The following is a 15,104-nucleotide window of genomic DNA, read 5'->3' as shown; positions in this document are numbered from 1 at the left end:
TGCTTTAAAAAACAAGAGCAACATGAATAAATTTAAGCCTCAAATCCTGTAAATACTGAGGGAAGAAGTGTCGGAGACAACTGCCTTCGTAAAATGTGACCTTATCTTCTTTCACTTACTGCTTTCTAAGAACTAGAATGCAATTAGGCATCTTGGGGGGTTGTTTGTTTGCATATTTGCTTTTTCTTCAGTGATACTCAAATACTTTTTAGCTTGAGCTTAATAGCAAGAATTACTTAAGGTTCTGCTACAGAACTGGTCTCTAGGAAGGAGTGGAGGTATTTATTGACAAAGTTACATTATTAAACCCTGGCTATTATTATTTATGATTTAAAGGAAGGAGCTATCTAGTTTTCAGCAGAGCCACAAGGGACAGATCGGATTCAAATGTTGCAAACAAAAGAGAATATGGACCATGATTTTAAGTTTTTAATTCTTAACGAGTATTTGGGATCTTCTGTATCAGTGGCTGAGAGGGATGGGTATGTGAATGACTTAAACTGATGATCTGTATCTGTCTCTCTTCCAGTAAATGTGCAACTGCAAACACAAGGTCTATTTGCCTGCATCATATAAACTTCTCCTTTCCAGAACTGTAGCCAGAGCTGTAGCGAGATACCAGTACTAAAGACAGATGAGTAACCCATAATGCTAGAGTGCATCATAACTGCTGTTGGCAAGGTAAGTAGTTAAAATCAGAATGACAAAAGTTAGGGTTCTAGTTCTCATTTTGAAAACTTCAGGCATGATTAGGTTTGTGTTGATTCCATTTTCTAAATAAGTTCTATTGTATGAAAAACAGATAAAGGGAAATATCAATCATGTGTGCTCAGTCCTCCAAATGGAATTGCTGTACATACCTTTTTCTGCTTCTATATTAAAAAAAAAAAAAAAAAAAAAAAAAAAAAGGATGTTATGTTCGGAGGACTGGAGTTAGGTATTGTTAGGTATGACAAAATTATACTTACTGTTTTTAAGTAGCCCCAGCAGAAGAGAGGCACATTGGGAGCCCGACTCAAATGCCTCAATGTAAATGCATGTAGCATGGGGAATAAGGGGAATAGGAGATACATGTGCAGCTGCAGGGCCCTGATCTCATGGCTGTTACTGAGACATGGTGGGACAGCTCTCATGACGGGAACACGATCATAGAAAGCTTTAGGCTTTTGAGGAAGAACAGGCCAGGAAGGCGAGGTGGTGGAATTGCCCTTGATTTTGGCTTCTTCAGGGACCTACTTGGAAGAATCTCCTGGGCCAGGGCCCTAGAAGGAAAGGGGGTCGGGAGAGTTGGTCAATATTCACCACTTTCTCCTAACTCGGGATTGGTGCATTCCTACAAGAAAGAAGTCAAGCAAGGGGGACAGGAGACCTGTGTGAATAGGCGAGGAGCTCTTGGGGGAAACTTAAAGAAAAAGAGAGCATATGTAATGTGGAAGAAAGGACAGACCACATGGGATGAATATAGAAACATTGTCAGAGAATGTAGGGATGTGGCTAGGAAGGCCAAGGCCCATTTGGTATTAGAGTTAGCAATAGATGCCAGAGATAACAGGAAGGACTTCTACAAGTACAGCATGAGCAAGGGGAAGACTGGGGAAAACGGAGGCCCACTGCAAAATGGGGAGGGTGCCCCGGTGACAGCATACAGAGAAGCGAGAGTTGCTGAGTACCTCTTTGCTTCAGTCTTTACTGCTACTTGTCTCCATGAACTACAGAGCCCAGAGACTAGAGAGAAAACCATGAGAGAGGAAGACTTTCTGCTGGTCAAGGAGGATTGGGTTAGAGGTTAGTGAGGCAAACTGGACACCCATAAATCTATGGGCCTGGGTAGGATGCACCCAAGAGTGCTGAGGGAGCTGGCAGGGGTTATTGCTCAGCCACTCTCCATAATCTTTGAGAGGTCCTGGAGAGCAGGGGAGGTGCTGGAGGACTGGAAGAAACGAATGTCACTCTGGCCTTCAAAAAGGGCAAACAAGTAAACTGCAAAGGCAACAAGCAAATTGTAAAACAAGTAAGACTGTAGTTGTAAAATGTATTAGATTTCAGTGAACAAAACTGTAAAACAAAGCCAGCAACAGATTAGCTATGAGAGAGTAAAATTTTGTGTTATAGATAATAGTTGTCCTTGTCTTTAACTCCAAGTTATCTGGAAATTGCATATTTTCCAAGAAGCAAAAATAAATGGTTAATACTTTAGGAAGTCATATATGAACTTTTCTATGCTCCCCTTTAGTTCCGGTGTATCATTTTTAGGGCCTACAGACTTTTGAATGTCTGTGTGGTTCACACAGTTTAATCCAGTTCATTGCATTTTATAGCATGAGGTTTCACTTAGAAAAACTGTTTTCTTCCAGAAAAAGTGGAATTAGGCTGGTTTTTTTCCATTAATTTGAAAGATTGAATACAATTAAAAGAAAAGTACTATAAGAACTGAGTACATCGACTTGTCTAGATAAAACTGTGAACTGGATTGCCCTGGAGAAGCTGCCTGTTCAGAATCAAGTTTCTAGCAAGATCTTCCTGCTGCTGCAGTGCCCTTTCTCTGGAGGTCTCCGCTTCCTGCATTTGTTTTGCTGTGTAATAGCAGATCAGAGCACCAAGCTGGCTCTCAACTCTAATGCTGGCCTGAGGTTTTGCTGCATTTCCTCCATTCTACTACTAGGTGGCAGCTGTATTCTAAGAAAAAACTAGTATGTGTTGTGCTATTCTTGCTGTTAAGCCTCGGGAGAGCATGGTAGTTTTATTTTTTGGTGTATTTTCACCGCACTTTTTGTTTAGATTGTCACAAGCTTATATTTTAACTTTGGAGTTTAAAAACCTGCAAATGGGTGTTACTGGCTTTCTGCCCTGAATACATGGCCTCGTTGTGGAATTCTGGAAACTGGCAGCCATGAATAATCTGTCAAGACCAAGGACAAACCCAACTTTCCGGTGGCAATATAATCAAAAGTGATTTAAGAAAACTTCTCTGCAGCACCCCCAAAATCCCTATATAAATATATAGACATACTCACACACACTCTCTCTAGGTATGTATGGTTATAAGAGCTTGCTTGAGATAAAAAGTAAAAGCAACTTGCTAATTACTTCCCTCTTGTTACTTTGACTCTTTATCTTTTATTTCGCCATGAATAATGGCAGGTACTCATTGGTAATGGTAGTTTCAATATTCTAGCAGGCTGCCTACCTCCAGTAATGTCTGCCCTTACTCAAATCTTACTGCCTTGTGATGTTTCTATACTCTTTGTACATTTTTTCCCCTTGTCTTTAGTTGGAACTTATTTTTTTCATTGCTTAGACACTACAGTAATGCTTCATATTTTTGATAGCTCTTTTGCCTTGAATTCATAATGAGCTGAAATAGTGTGTAAAGCAACATGCTGAAGAGGGTGATTTCTTTTTTATCTGTGCTGCCATTACTTCAAAACCGTTTGTTTGTTTGTTTGTTTTGTAATTGCTGGCTGTAGAACCAGATGTAAAATCTAAATAAGAAGTAAGTAGATTAGACAGAAGGCAATGGTCACTGATATATCTGTATATTCTTGTTCCAGAAGAAACCTAAACCTGCTTTCACTTAAATTATTCGAATTCATGCTCAAAACATGATCCTCAAGGATTAATTGTGGATCATCATGCAACATGTGCACCAGGAAAAAGTTGGATCATTTCCCTTGCCCCCGCCAAGGTATTTTTCATGGTAAGTTCTTAGCTTTGTCCATAAAATCTGAGCTCTATCTTCCTTAGAAAAGCTAATTTAGTGCCTTTAAGCTCCTCCTTTGCAGTTATTTTTTCCATCATACCCTACTCTTCGATTCAATTTTAGGAAAAAGAAATACTGTTTTTACTCCTGAATGGTGTTAAAGACCCTAAAACCCTATTAAGAACAGGGAGTGCTCCAGCTAGTAGGAATCCAAAGATGAACGGTGTGATTAATGGTGTGGTAACTTTCCAAGATCCAGTTGTTTTTGTTCTGTTTTGGAATGAACAGATTTTGAATATTCTAAAATGCTTTGCTAAGAAAAATCTTTAGACTGAGATGTGGATTGCTTTGCTTGGAGAAGCTCTCGGAGGGAGAGAGAGAGGGAGAGAGAGAGAGAGAGAGTGTGTGTGTGTGTGTGTGTGTGTGTGTGTGCATGCGTGCGTGTGTGTAAGCACCTCTGCAGATGTGTTGTGATTATCTGCATGGTTGGGGCTGCTCAGTAGGTGGTCTGGGTCCTGAATATCAGGAATATCAATGTTTCATCTCACTCACCGAATTGGCTACAGCAAGAGGTGAACTAGGAGTTCTAACCTGAAGGAAGAGGAATGTATGATATTGTGTCATAATATGCATTTAAAAATTAAAAAGAAATTATTTTTTAGTTTGCACTGCATGGCATAGTAATGTATTTGACAATGATGTTTGTCGGTGGAATTTATTTTTCTGATAAAATCATTCTGTTATATTAAAAGATAGATTAATGAGGTCTCCTAAAGAGACACAGTTTATTCTCAACATAGTTTATGAATCTTTAGATCCAGTGTTGTTGTGACGTGCACAGGAGGTGCTCTAGGTATTTACACTGTTGTATAAGTACACTGACTATTGTAAAAGCAATGCAGATTTTGTCTTGAACACAAGACAAAGAAGACATGAGTGTAAAATTGCTGAAAAGAAGAAGAGCTGTTGGTTTTTGCATGAATGTCAGCTGAGGATTTCATTAGAATTGTTGAATGCAGACATGTAATCTCCTAAATGAAGTTAGAAATACAGAGCTCTACTCATTATTTGCTATGAGATGTGTGTTACTATCTCTCAAATGGAGGATTAAGGTATAATTTTTTTTCTATGACTTTCTGAAACAGGTAAGGAAGGAAACTAGTTACTTGCTTTCCTCTTGAAAGAATAACAAATCTTGCTGTTTTATAAGACAAATCTTTCAAATGAATGAAATTGATGTATTAAGCTATGAGATACTGTAGGTTGTTAATTGGTATGTGTCTGGGAAGGTTGGTACCTTTGATTACATTTTGGAGAGAGATTTAAAATGTCATGAAGCTTTTATAACTCTTCGAGAAGAGTGGTTTTTTTTAAATAGTATTGCAAAACAATCAAGAGTGGGCGGAATGAAAATTGAGAAGCCTGATTTGGATAAATACAAATAGGTGTTTTATGAAAAATGGTCAGTAGCTCTTGTGGTATGGAAGAAGTGTCCTGCACAGGGTGAAGGATTGCTCGGGAGTCTGGTCACTTTGTGGTGTATTTGTCTTCCGTTGCTGCTCTGACTTGTTTTATGAAATTCTAAGCAAGTCCTTTTAAAAATATATAACTTACATTTCTTGGCACTGACCAAATTCTGAACTTGGCAACTTGGCTGATGTTGCTTACAACACTCGCTCCTATCTGCTGGCCACAGTTACTTAGCAACAGTGAAGCTCACGTTTACGTACAGCTCCTGCGTGTGCAGCTAAATGTAGATCTGGAAAAAAAGAGAGGGTAAAGGAGTTCAGAGTTTGGAACAGGAAACGCTTTAACCCTTTGTGCGGTTCAGTGGTTCTGATTTCAAGACTGATGACAGCTGTGCATAGGAAATAAAATCCCTTTTTTTAAATCTTGGTTGGATTGTTTGTTCACAGAAATGATGTGTTTTCTAGTTAATGGACCATGCAGATCAGGGGAAGCAATTGCCAGCTGTGCTGTGTGGCCACCTCAGCTGGCGGGAATCCAGAAAAGGATTGTGTCAATTAAATGACTCCTCATAAAGTACAGAATACTTCACATACTATGGGAGCTTGATAAAATCTATCATCCACTACAGGTGGTAAGTCATCTCATCCCATCTTACTGCTTCCAGAGGATAAGCCTTATCCACACTACTTGCCTTTGTGTGTGTGTGTGTATCTCTTCTTGGTGTTTTGCATTGTTTTCCATTAAAAACTAGTGAGCTGCTGATCAGTAAATCTGTGTTAGAACACATTTATTTTCTGGTTTTGCCGTATGTTCATACACTTGTGGAAACTAGAAGGGGACTGGTTCTGTCACCCCTAGAGCCCTGAGGCTGTTTGTTTGCTGCCTGTAGGGGTAGCCCTGTGGACTAAGGCTCTGTTATAGAAAAGCCCAGGATTCCCACTTCACTTCCCAGAACTTGTCCTGCATCCTTGCAGAGGACACTTGAATCTGTTGTACTTTGGACCTTAGAACAGTTAAAGCAGGGTTTGCTATGTAATCTTGTGTGCAAAATTATCTGCTCATGTTAGCTGAGAGATGAGGTAGATACTAAATCATTTTGTCTCTTTTAATCTGTTTTAATAGTGTGCAAGCTTGTAGCTATTTTTGAAGTGTTCGCTAGGTAAGTTGGCTTTCCTGAGTTTATTCAGCTGCAGACATGGTGTTCACCAACTTTGACAGTTGGAACAAAAGCAGAATAATGAAAGAAGGAAAACTGCTGACAGTTGTACTTGTGTTAGTGCTTTACAGGCAGGATTCATTGTTGTGCAGATCTTTGCAGACTAATGAAGTTAAAGCAGAGCTGAATCTAGCCCAAGAGATATTATCCTTTTATACAAAACCAGCCCGCCTAAAGCTGTCACGACTGGTGTTTTCCCTCTGAAACAATGAGAGTGAATACTGCAAGTTTAAAAATGGAATATAATTTATGAGGCTCCTGGCTGTGGGGGTGAGTCCTTGTGGGATTTAAAGTATAAAATGAATATTAATGAGGTGGGGAAGGCTTTCAGATGTGGCCTTTAATACTAATCCATTGTGAGTGGAGCAGCTCTAGAAATGTGCTGATACTGGCACGCGGACAACCGGGAATTGCTTGCTCGTGGAAGATGCCTCATCAGTCAAAGTCTTCACAAATTCCTGAATACTGATTCTGACCAAATACTGAAGGGGACGCGAACAGAAACATTTCTGGTATCAGCACTCTGCCTGCTGCTTCTGTGAGCATTTCCCTGCGAACACTCCTGTATGCTGCCATTCTGGTCTAGCTTGTTGCATGGATGGAAGCGTAATGAAAGGGTAAGTTCATGGCAGAGGTCGGAAATCCCTTTTAGAAGGGAACTGTGAACCATCAGTGGCTTTGGGCATAGCATGCTGTGTTAAGCTAGGCAACATCAACATAGTTAATTGTCTGCTCTTACTTGTTAATTATGTTATATGATGATTAGGAACTCTATAGTTCAGTATCTCCTAAGTGTGTAAAAGAAAACTGTGCCAAGGAACTAAAACTTCCACTTATTTCCTTCCAGGAAAGAAGATATGGTTTTACTTATTTACAATGATAAGTAAAGAGAGGTTCAGTTTACGAATACTTTTTAGGTTATAAATTCTCTTAAAACGTGCATGTGCATCATGTGCAAAATGTGCGCTATGAGCATCTTCCCAGTTCAGACCCTGATCCTGGGAGATGAGAGATCCATTCCAAAATTCTGAGCCCCTTTGTTTTAGATGTCTTTATTATCAGAACTGAATTTTTAAAAATACCTTTCAGTAGCTGGCTGAAGAAGTTAGTAGTCCTTAATAGCCTGGTAACCTTACCTCTTGCCTGTTGCTCTTTACTCCGTGTTCACAGAGCGAACTTGTTTCAAAGAGGAGTTTCAGAGCCCAAGCATTGCAGATTGAGAGTGATTTGGAAAGCTAAAATACTAACCTTGATCTAGATTGCGTTTTTTGGATGTTCTCTGCTTTATTTTGGGAACAACTTTGCATTTATTTTATAAACTAATGCGGACGTCTGGTGGCATCTACAAAGTCTGTACTAGACTGCCTATACTGAAACCAACTACTTTCCTTTGTCTCTAGCAAGAGGATTTTAGGGCAAAGGACCAAATTTTGTCTTCCTTTTTCACATATAAATGTAAAATCCTCTAGTGTATTCAGTACTGCTGAAGCAAATGTGGTTGTGTATGCATTGCTTGTTTTCTATCTGCAAGAATACATTTCTGTTTGTGGACTGAATGTTGTATAGCTGCTGCTTTGTTGCCTTTAGTACCCTCCTGAAAGCACAGTCCAGAAACAGCTCTATAAAATCTGAAAGGAGGATTGGGGGCGGGGGGAAGCTCCAAATCTGTGCTTTTTTTTTTTTTTCTTTCCCCTCCATAAGCAAAGTCAGTGAAGTTCATCACCATAGTAATTATATTCTTAGGAGTAATTATCAAAAATACTGCAGGAAGGTGTTGTTTTACACTACCATTCTGTATTTAGATTTGCTAATGGAAGGTTGCAGGCTGAGCATTGCTTGTTCCAGACTGCTTGCCAAATTTCCTAAAGGATTCTTTGTCGTGCAAGCTCTCCCCCTTGGCATGGTGCTTACATGGCTCTACTGCTGCATTAAGTAATAGCAGTGTGGAATCCAGTGTAACAATGCAATTATTTATACCTATTGGAATAAGTCACGAAAGTATTGAAAATGCTATTTTCATAAGCGTAGGGATCCTTGACTCGGGTGTTGAGCTCCATTCCTCTTGAATAGCTACAATATTCAGTGCTGGCTTGGGCTGCGGAGTGGGGGCCTGGGTAATGTGATCAGCTGCATCTTAATACAAGGCCGTTAGCTTGAGGCCACGTTCGGGTGCCTGATGCCCACGGAGATAATCTCATTCCCCGTTGGGAGTGGTAGGATAGTGTTCCGACTGTGTGCAAAGAATAATCCTCAAAGTGCTGCTGTAAAGCCTGCAACTGTCTTGCCACGTCCAGGCAAAACAGCTCAGCGGCAGTCGCTCTTACTGCCAGGAAGGCTACACTTTTCCTGCACTACTACATGGAGCCCAGGTGCTGGGCCTTAAACTTCCAGAGTGGTTTTGACTTAAAACTAATGGTCTAATTCTGTCTTTGAAAAGGGGAATCGTAGTCATAGATTCTAAAGCCCTGCAAATATCCTGTAAATTGGGAAGAGTTCAACTCAATTTTACAGATGGAGCCAAGACTTGGAGATCAAATGAAAATTTGCAGAGGAGTCTGTCAGTAGAGACTGAGCTCAAATTTGTTGAAGGTCAAGGTCAGTGTCTCAGCCAGCCCTCAGGTCACTTGTGTTTCATTCTAGGATGTTGGGCTACTAACCTACTGGTAGAGCTACCTCACCCCTCTGAGCTGCAGTCAAATCATCCTGTACCCCAGGCAACCTCTGGTCTTTTATTTATTTAAATAAAATCGGATGGCCTGAAAAACATGCCTTGCCTTGCCAGGCAGTAAGAGATTTTTGCAGCATAATAAGCCTCACCACCTCGCCTCTGACCATGTGCAAGTTTCTCTCTTATCCTAATTAATTGATGTTTCTTTTTTTCTGTATTCAATTTTAAAACTTTTTTTTTTCTTTTAAACAGTGTATTGTTTATCTTGCTGCACCAACCCAAGTGGAAACGAAGCACTTTATTTTGCTGTGAGAGAGGCATCCAAACCTATACGCTCACTGCTGGGCCTGACATCTCTTAGATCGTGATGATAAAGGTACAGTGTCTTGTGTTTGCTTTAGAGGAGAGTTGATGTACATTCACACTCTAGTAAAACACATTTATATTTTTGGTTTAATCAGTAAAGACATGAACCATCCTAATACCTAATCTTACCGTTTGAGGCATTTGGCTATATCCACAAAAGCCCTTTGTGAGTGATTGTTATTTTATGTACCTGTGTCTGCTGTGACTCAGCTTACTTGTAGGAGGACTCAAAGCAAGCTAATTCCACTGCAGCTTGCTAAAGACTGGGAAATACATGTGCAGCACAGAAGACAAGTGAAGATGATTTGTTACTACTTATTCAAAAGTTATTTCCTGTCTCAGATCATCCAGCTATTCATCTTGTCTTTTCTTATTTGTATTTTTCTTATGCATCTTACACATTTATACAGTTGTATGGCAAAGAACTTGATATGAACAGTTATGTTTTATGCCAAGCAAAACAAATTCATTAGATGAAGGCTTCATGCTTAAGGGACAACATTATTTGGTACAATATCGCTATTATTAAAACATCTGGTCTTTTTATTTATTTATTTTATTTTATTTATTTATTTATTTATTTATTTTAAAAAAGAGGAGATCCCATGCCTAGGAGCTTACAAACATGCCTATATGGACTCCATAACTGCATACACTTCTGTAAGCATTTTAGTTTGGGATATTTACAGGCTGGAGTGGTTGTCCTTGTGTACACAGCCTCAAAAGGTAGAAACCCTGTTTGTAGGGGTGCATATGTATGTGGATTCTAGTGGAGGATGAACTTTCATCTTTCTTTTGGCTCTCCTGTTACCGTCTTAAAATGTTTATATGTGTAATCATATCGTTATGTTAAAGCAAATGCTCTGCTGCCTTGATAAGGGTCACTGAATTAAAAAAACAGCATTAGGATAAATGACAGTCCTGTTCAAAGTGTTTGTCTGGAACAAGTATAACTAAAGCAAAGTTAAATTGAGCAAAAATAAACTAACTAGCAGAGAAATGCAACGAAGGGGCTGTTTAGTGACTGCAAGAGATCTGGCTGTCATCTGCCATTAGGTTGTTTCCATGCCTTACAGTAGCTGCTATCAGTGATTCAGGAAGTGAGCTGCTAGGATACAGATAGAAGCTAGTGCTACTGATAAGGAAGTGAAATGATTGAAATGCCTGGTGTAGTGTCAGATAAGATGAAATGCCTGGTTTATCACACAAGCAGAATTCTAGCAAGATTCAGTGAGGCTGTGCAGCTTTATTCAGTAAAAGGCTTCGGGCTACCTGGCAGACCACCATACGAGACAAAAAGAATGGGAACTTTTTATCAAGGATCTTCCCTGCACAGATCCCTTCGTTTGAGCATGGGAGGATTTTGTGTTTCTGATTACATAAAGAGATTTACGGTAAGGGGATCGCCTCTGGTGAATGTTTTATTGTAAGCCTATTTTTAAAGTAAACATTTTTCAGAATGGAAGTATTGGTTTCTGCGCCTGTCATAAAATGTTGCTATTGATCAATGTTGTGTTGATGTTTTTGGTCAAGTTGTGCTGTCTATTTGCAAAATAACTGGTGTCAAGGAGGTGCTTTTGAAGTGATAAGCATGGACTCCTTGCTTGCATCTGAGGTTATTATTGCTGGAATGTAGATTTTCGTGTGCCAAGGTTCAAACAGTATTTGTTCATGTCAGCCATTCAAATTATGTAGAAACCAGTTTTTACTGACTAACTAGATGCCATATAGTATGTCATATAGAATTTAAGGTAATGAAATTGCTCTGAAGCCCTGAAGATTTCCGATGGGAAAACAGAAACAAACAGCCATAGCATAAAGCAAAAGATAACTTCCTTGGTTTAAGAAAATGACTGTGGCTATTGCATCATCTTCCACATGTTTTGCTAATAAATTTCAAATAGCATTTGTTCTGTTTGTGAGAATTACCCAGTTTGTGTTTACCTCAGCTGAAATGATTCTCCTCCGGTGTCCTCAGTACCATCCGTCAGGCTCACGCAGAGGCAATTCCACGAGGAGCCAAGATCTGTATCTGCCTGACTGGCCTGCAGTAAGAGCAGTGCAGTCAGCTCAAACTCTCTGCGCTGAATATCTCAAATACGATCTCTATGGTAGGACTTAAAAGCTCTGAGATCAGAACTCCCCTGTTCAAGGGAAAGACATGAAAGCAGGGCTGCCTCCTAAAGCTTACACCTATCCACGGGCCGCCAGCTGCTAGGGGAGGGAGAGGTATCCCCTCATCACGGGAGAAGCAGGGAGTAGGGATCTGGTTTTCCACTATCATAAGCCCCCCATAAAACCTCCATTTCAGTGTTATTTATGGAGTTCGTTTCGGTTGCTATAGCAGAAAGCGAGTGAGGAAAGTGATATTGCTGTTTTCTCCAGTGTTTTCGCACATTTATCCCTGATTTCAGTAGCTGAAGCACACTTACCTGTTACTATCCAGACTGAAGCAAAAAACAAATGCAAGCAAACCTAGAAAGAATGCAAAATAGACATGATAATGTTCAAGGAATATAAATGAAGTAGTTCAATAATAACTCTAATGGACTTCCTTAAAAAGTTTATGTTTGCAGTCATGTTAGTTTCCTAAATAGCTAGTTGAATAAATACACTAAATAAAGAACAGTTATTATGAAAGATTGAAATTTCAGTCTAGCTGAATAAATGACAAAATTTCCACTGATTATAGTGGTTAATATTTTGTTCTAAAGACTTAAATTCACCTAATGTTTAGTATTTAGTGTAGCCAACATTCCAATATGATTTTCATAATTTGTTTAATATTTATTTTGTAGAAAATGGAATTGTTCAGAAGACTAGATACTAACATAGCAGAAAAAAGTCTATTAATTGAATATACTAAACTGTTCTTGATGCTGAACAAATAATGGTGTGTTTAAATTATTAATCTCTTTCAGCATTTTATTAAAGATATTAATTGGCCTGAAATACAGGCTTATGAATTTTTTTAATTGCATGAGTGTCTGACAGCTCATAAAATAAGGACAAATTTTTGAGGATTTTTTTTTTTTTTTGCTTGAACTATGAGAAAGAGAGTTCAGGAAAGCCTGACAGAACGTGACTTTAAAACTATCAAAGCAGCTGATCCAGGGTTTTTTTTAATATACCTGTATCTGGGGGAACCGTCAGTCCTGCAGTTATCTGTCTACAAGGCCTTATCTGCTTTGGCTCTGTGCAACTCGGAGTCGGTGTTTCCCTGTGACATGAATGCTGTACTGAGGTGCAGAATATTTGGTTTCTCTGTAATTGGTCTTTTGGGCAACTGAATGATTCTCTCGTTCTCTATATCAATTTCTTTTCCTTTAAAACCGCTGATGATGGTACCTCTCTCTTTTAAAAATGCTTTGAGAGAAAAGCTATCCTAGACTTAGTGAGAAACTAGGAAACAAAAACACTTGTTTTTGGATGTCTTGCCCTGGATTTTATCATTCAGACCCGTTTATCAAATTGATTGTGCTTAGGTCTTGAAAAAATATTCTTTGTTTTGCTCATTCAAATTTATGGAACAGCATAAAAGGCAAGATGCTTGTAGAGAATATGACTAACAGAGAAACATAGCAAGCTAAATTGTGCCTTGAACCATGTGTGCAGTTCTTACCAAGCTGGATCCGAGGCTCTTGCAGGAGCTGGTGACCCTATTCTTACAAATTCCCAATTCAGTGTTTGCAACATAGAAATTTTTGTTTGCCAGCTTGTTGAGTGGCGTCTCTCTCTGGCTCAGTACTTGATGATCTGCCTGCTTGTCCTGAAGTAAGGGGCTGGCTCAGCTGATCCTCATGTTATGGAAGGACTTCTAGCACTAGGCAACACCGTGATCCGACTGTGTTTACAGATTGCCTGCAAATTTGTGCTGTTGCTCAGTTGTGTAGTGGTGTTTCCTGTTGTTCGTGCCTGACAAATAAGAAGAGGGGGGTTTGTGTTTCTAAAATTAATTAGACTGTTAGCAGAAGCAATGAAATAAGTGTTCTAACACAAGCCTGAAGACCAAATTCCCTAAACTTCTTCAAGCTTTTCCTTTCCATGAATTGAACAGTTTTGATGTTCAGCTGCATCACTCCTCTTAGCCTGGGAATTCCTGTGTCCTCCCAGTGTTCCTCCTGCCACTTGCTGAAGCTGCTGCTTGTTTCATGAACGTGGCCACTTCATGAGACACTTGAAGTCATCTAATCCTTTACTAATGCTAATGGTAAAGTTCTGTTTCTTCTTGTTGCAAGGGTTGTGCTTTCACCTCCTTTTCTTGGGTAGCGTATTGAGAGTTTTGTCCTGTGTGGGGTAATTGTTTTTTGGTATTCCTGATTCACGTTTTGTACTTGGTGTTCACTACTGATTGCCTTCTGTTGCATGACAATTAATTTTGCTTTCATATCTTTTGGGACAATTGTCTCCCTTCTTTTGTGCAACTGCTTGAGGTGCAGAGTTGCTGGGATTTGCCTGATGGAGACCAGGCCACCTGCAGTTCAGGCTCCTGTTTAGCTGGGAAGCTACTCCTCTAAATCTGGGGTCCCTCTGGACAATCCACACTCTGTGGAGGCTTGGAAACCAAATGCCTTGGCTCGAGATATTTGACCCATCACCTGAGTGCTGCTAAGGAGAGCTAGCAGAAAGGCAAGTGGTCCGAAAAAATCACCAGAAAGGAGTATACCATTTTTGAGGATCTGGGCTTTGGGAAAAACACCTGTTTGAAAAACCTCTGTCCTAGCTGCTCCTTTTCCAGGCTTCGTGGGAACTTAGGAAAAGGTTTCATATGCTCTAATATGAATTTTGCACTGGTGTATAGTGGCCTTCAGTCTAAATATACTCTATTGGATATGCTTTCAGACACCTCATATCTCCGAAACGAGGGCAGTAAACTATATATAGTCCCTGACATTACAAAACAGGTTTGTTTTTCACCTTCTCCCATGGCTGAGTTGAGATAGCAGGAGACAGCAGGCTCTTCTGCTGTTGTTTTCTGTATTTGTGGCTCGCCTTTTGGCCCCTTAGTTTGGTGTTCAGGCTGCAGCTGTACCTGTGTCTTCTAGTTCATCCAACTGCTTAGGCATTCCTCTGGCCTCAGGTATGTATTTCCTGAGTGCTTGTTTTGGGGATTGATCCTTCCCGGTGCTGTTGCTGTGCACTCACTGGCATTTTATGGACCTAAGCAGAATCAGGAAAAACACTGGTCTCTGTAATTACCCAGTTACAGACACTTTCTGGATGGACTCCTGGTCTCAGCTGAAGCTCCCCACAACACAATGCAGGAAACTTAAATTTCTGGATGATAGTTAAGTTCAGCATCTGATGAGGAATTTTCACAGCTTGAGGTACATCTTTTACCTGTTTTGCTATAACAAAAACATAATTTGCTGTGTTTTCAGTGACTGGATGACAGACCATCTCGTTTATGGATTTGGCTTATGGAGATCTATTTTATGGCCTGAAAATTTTGGCACAAATTGTTAAGAAATGAGTAGCTAGATCATCCAGCTCCACAAACCAGTTCTTACCATGGCCATCACAGTGATGCTAAGTCAGGGAGAAGATTGTCTATCATTGCTAAGGGTCTATCATTGCTAAGAGCGCTAGGGTTTTTATGCACTTTTCACTGGATTATGGTCAGTGTTTCATAAGATCCACTCTTCACGAGTTTCAGAAACCCTTGAGAAGTTTTTCTATGCTCT

The 15,104-nt window shown here is 39.8% G+C and overlaps 1 protein-coding gene across 1 annotated transcript in view; it reads left to right on the top strand.

Annotated features, from left to right (window-relative positions):
- The first annotated feature begins 10,571 nt into the window (after positions 1 to 10,571).
- MYLK3 (myosin light chain kinase 3) overlaps positions 10,572 to 15,104 on the top strand; it is a 28,621-nt gene continuing 24,088 nt past the window's right edge. The window contains exon 1 of the mRNA XM_026042301.1: positions 10,572 to 10,814. Within this exon, the coding sequence (XP_025898086.1) occupies positions 10,572 to 10,814 (243 nt within the window). The remainder of the gene's footprint in view (positions 10,815 to 15,104) is intronic.

The sequence above is a fragment of the Nothoprocta perdicaria genome, unplaced genomic scaffold, assembly GCF_003342845.1.
Source record: "Nothoprocta perdicaria isolate Ctin4 unplaced genomic scaffold, notPer1 scaffold_30, whole genome shotgun sequence".
Classification (NCBI taxonomy): Eukaryota; Metazoa; Chordata; class Aves; order Tinamiformes; family Tinamidae; genus Nothoprocta; species Nothoprocta perdicaria.
This window is presented reverse-complemented; position numbering and strand designations above follow the sequence as displayed.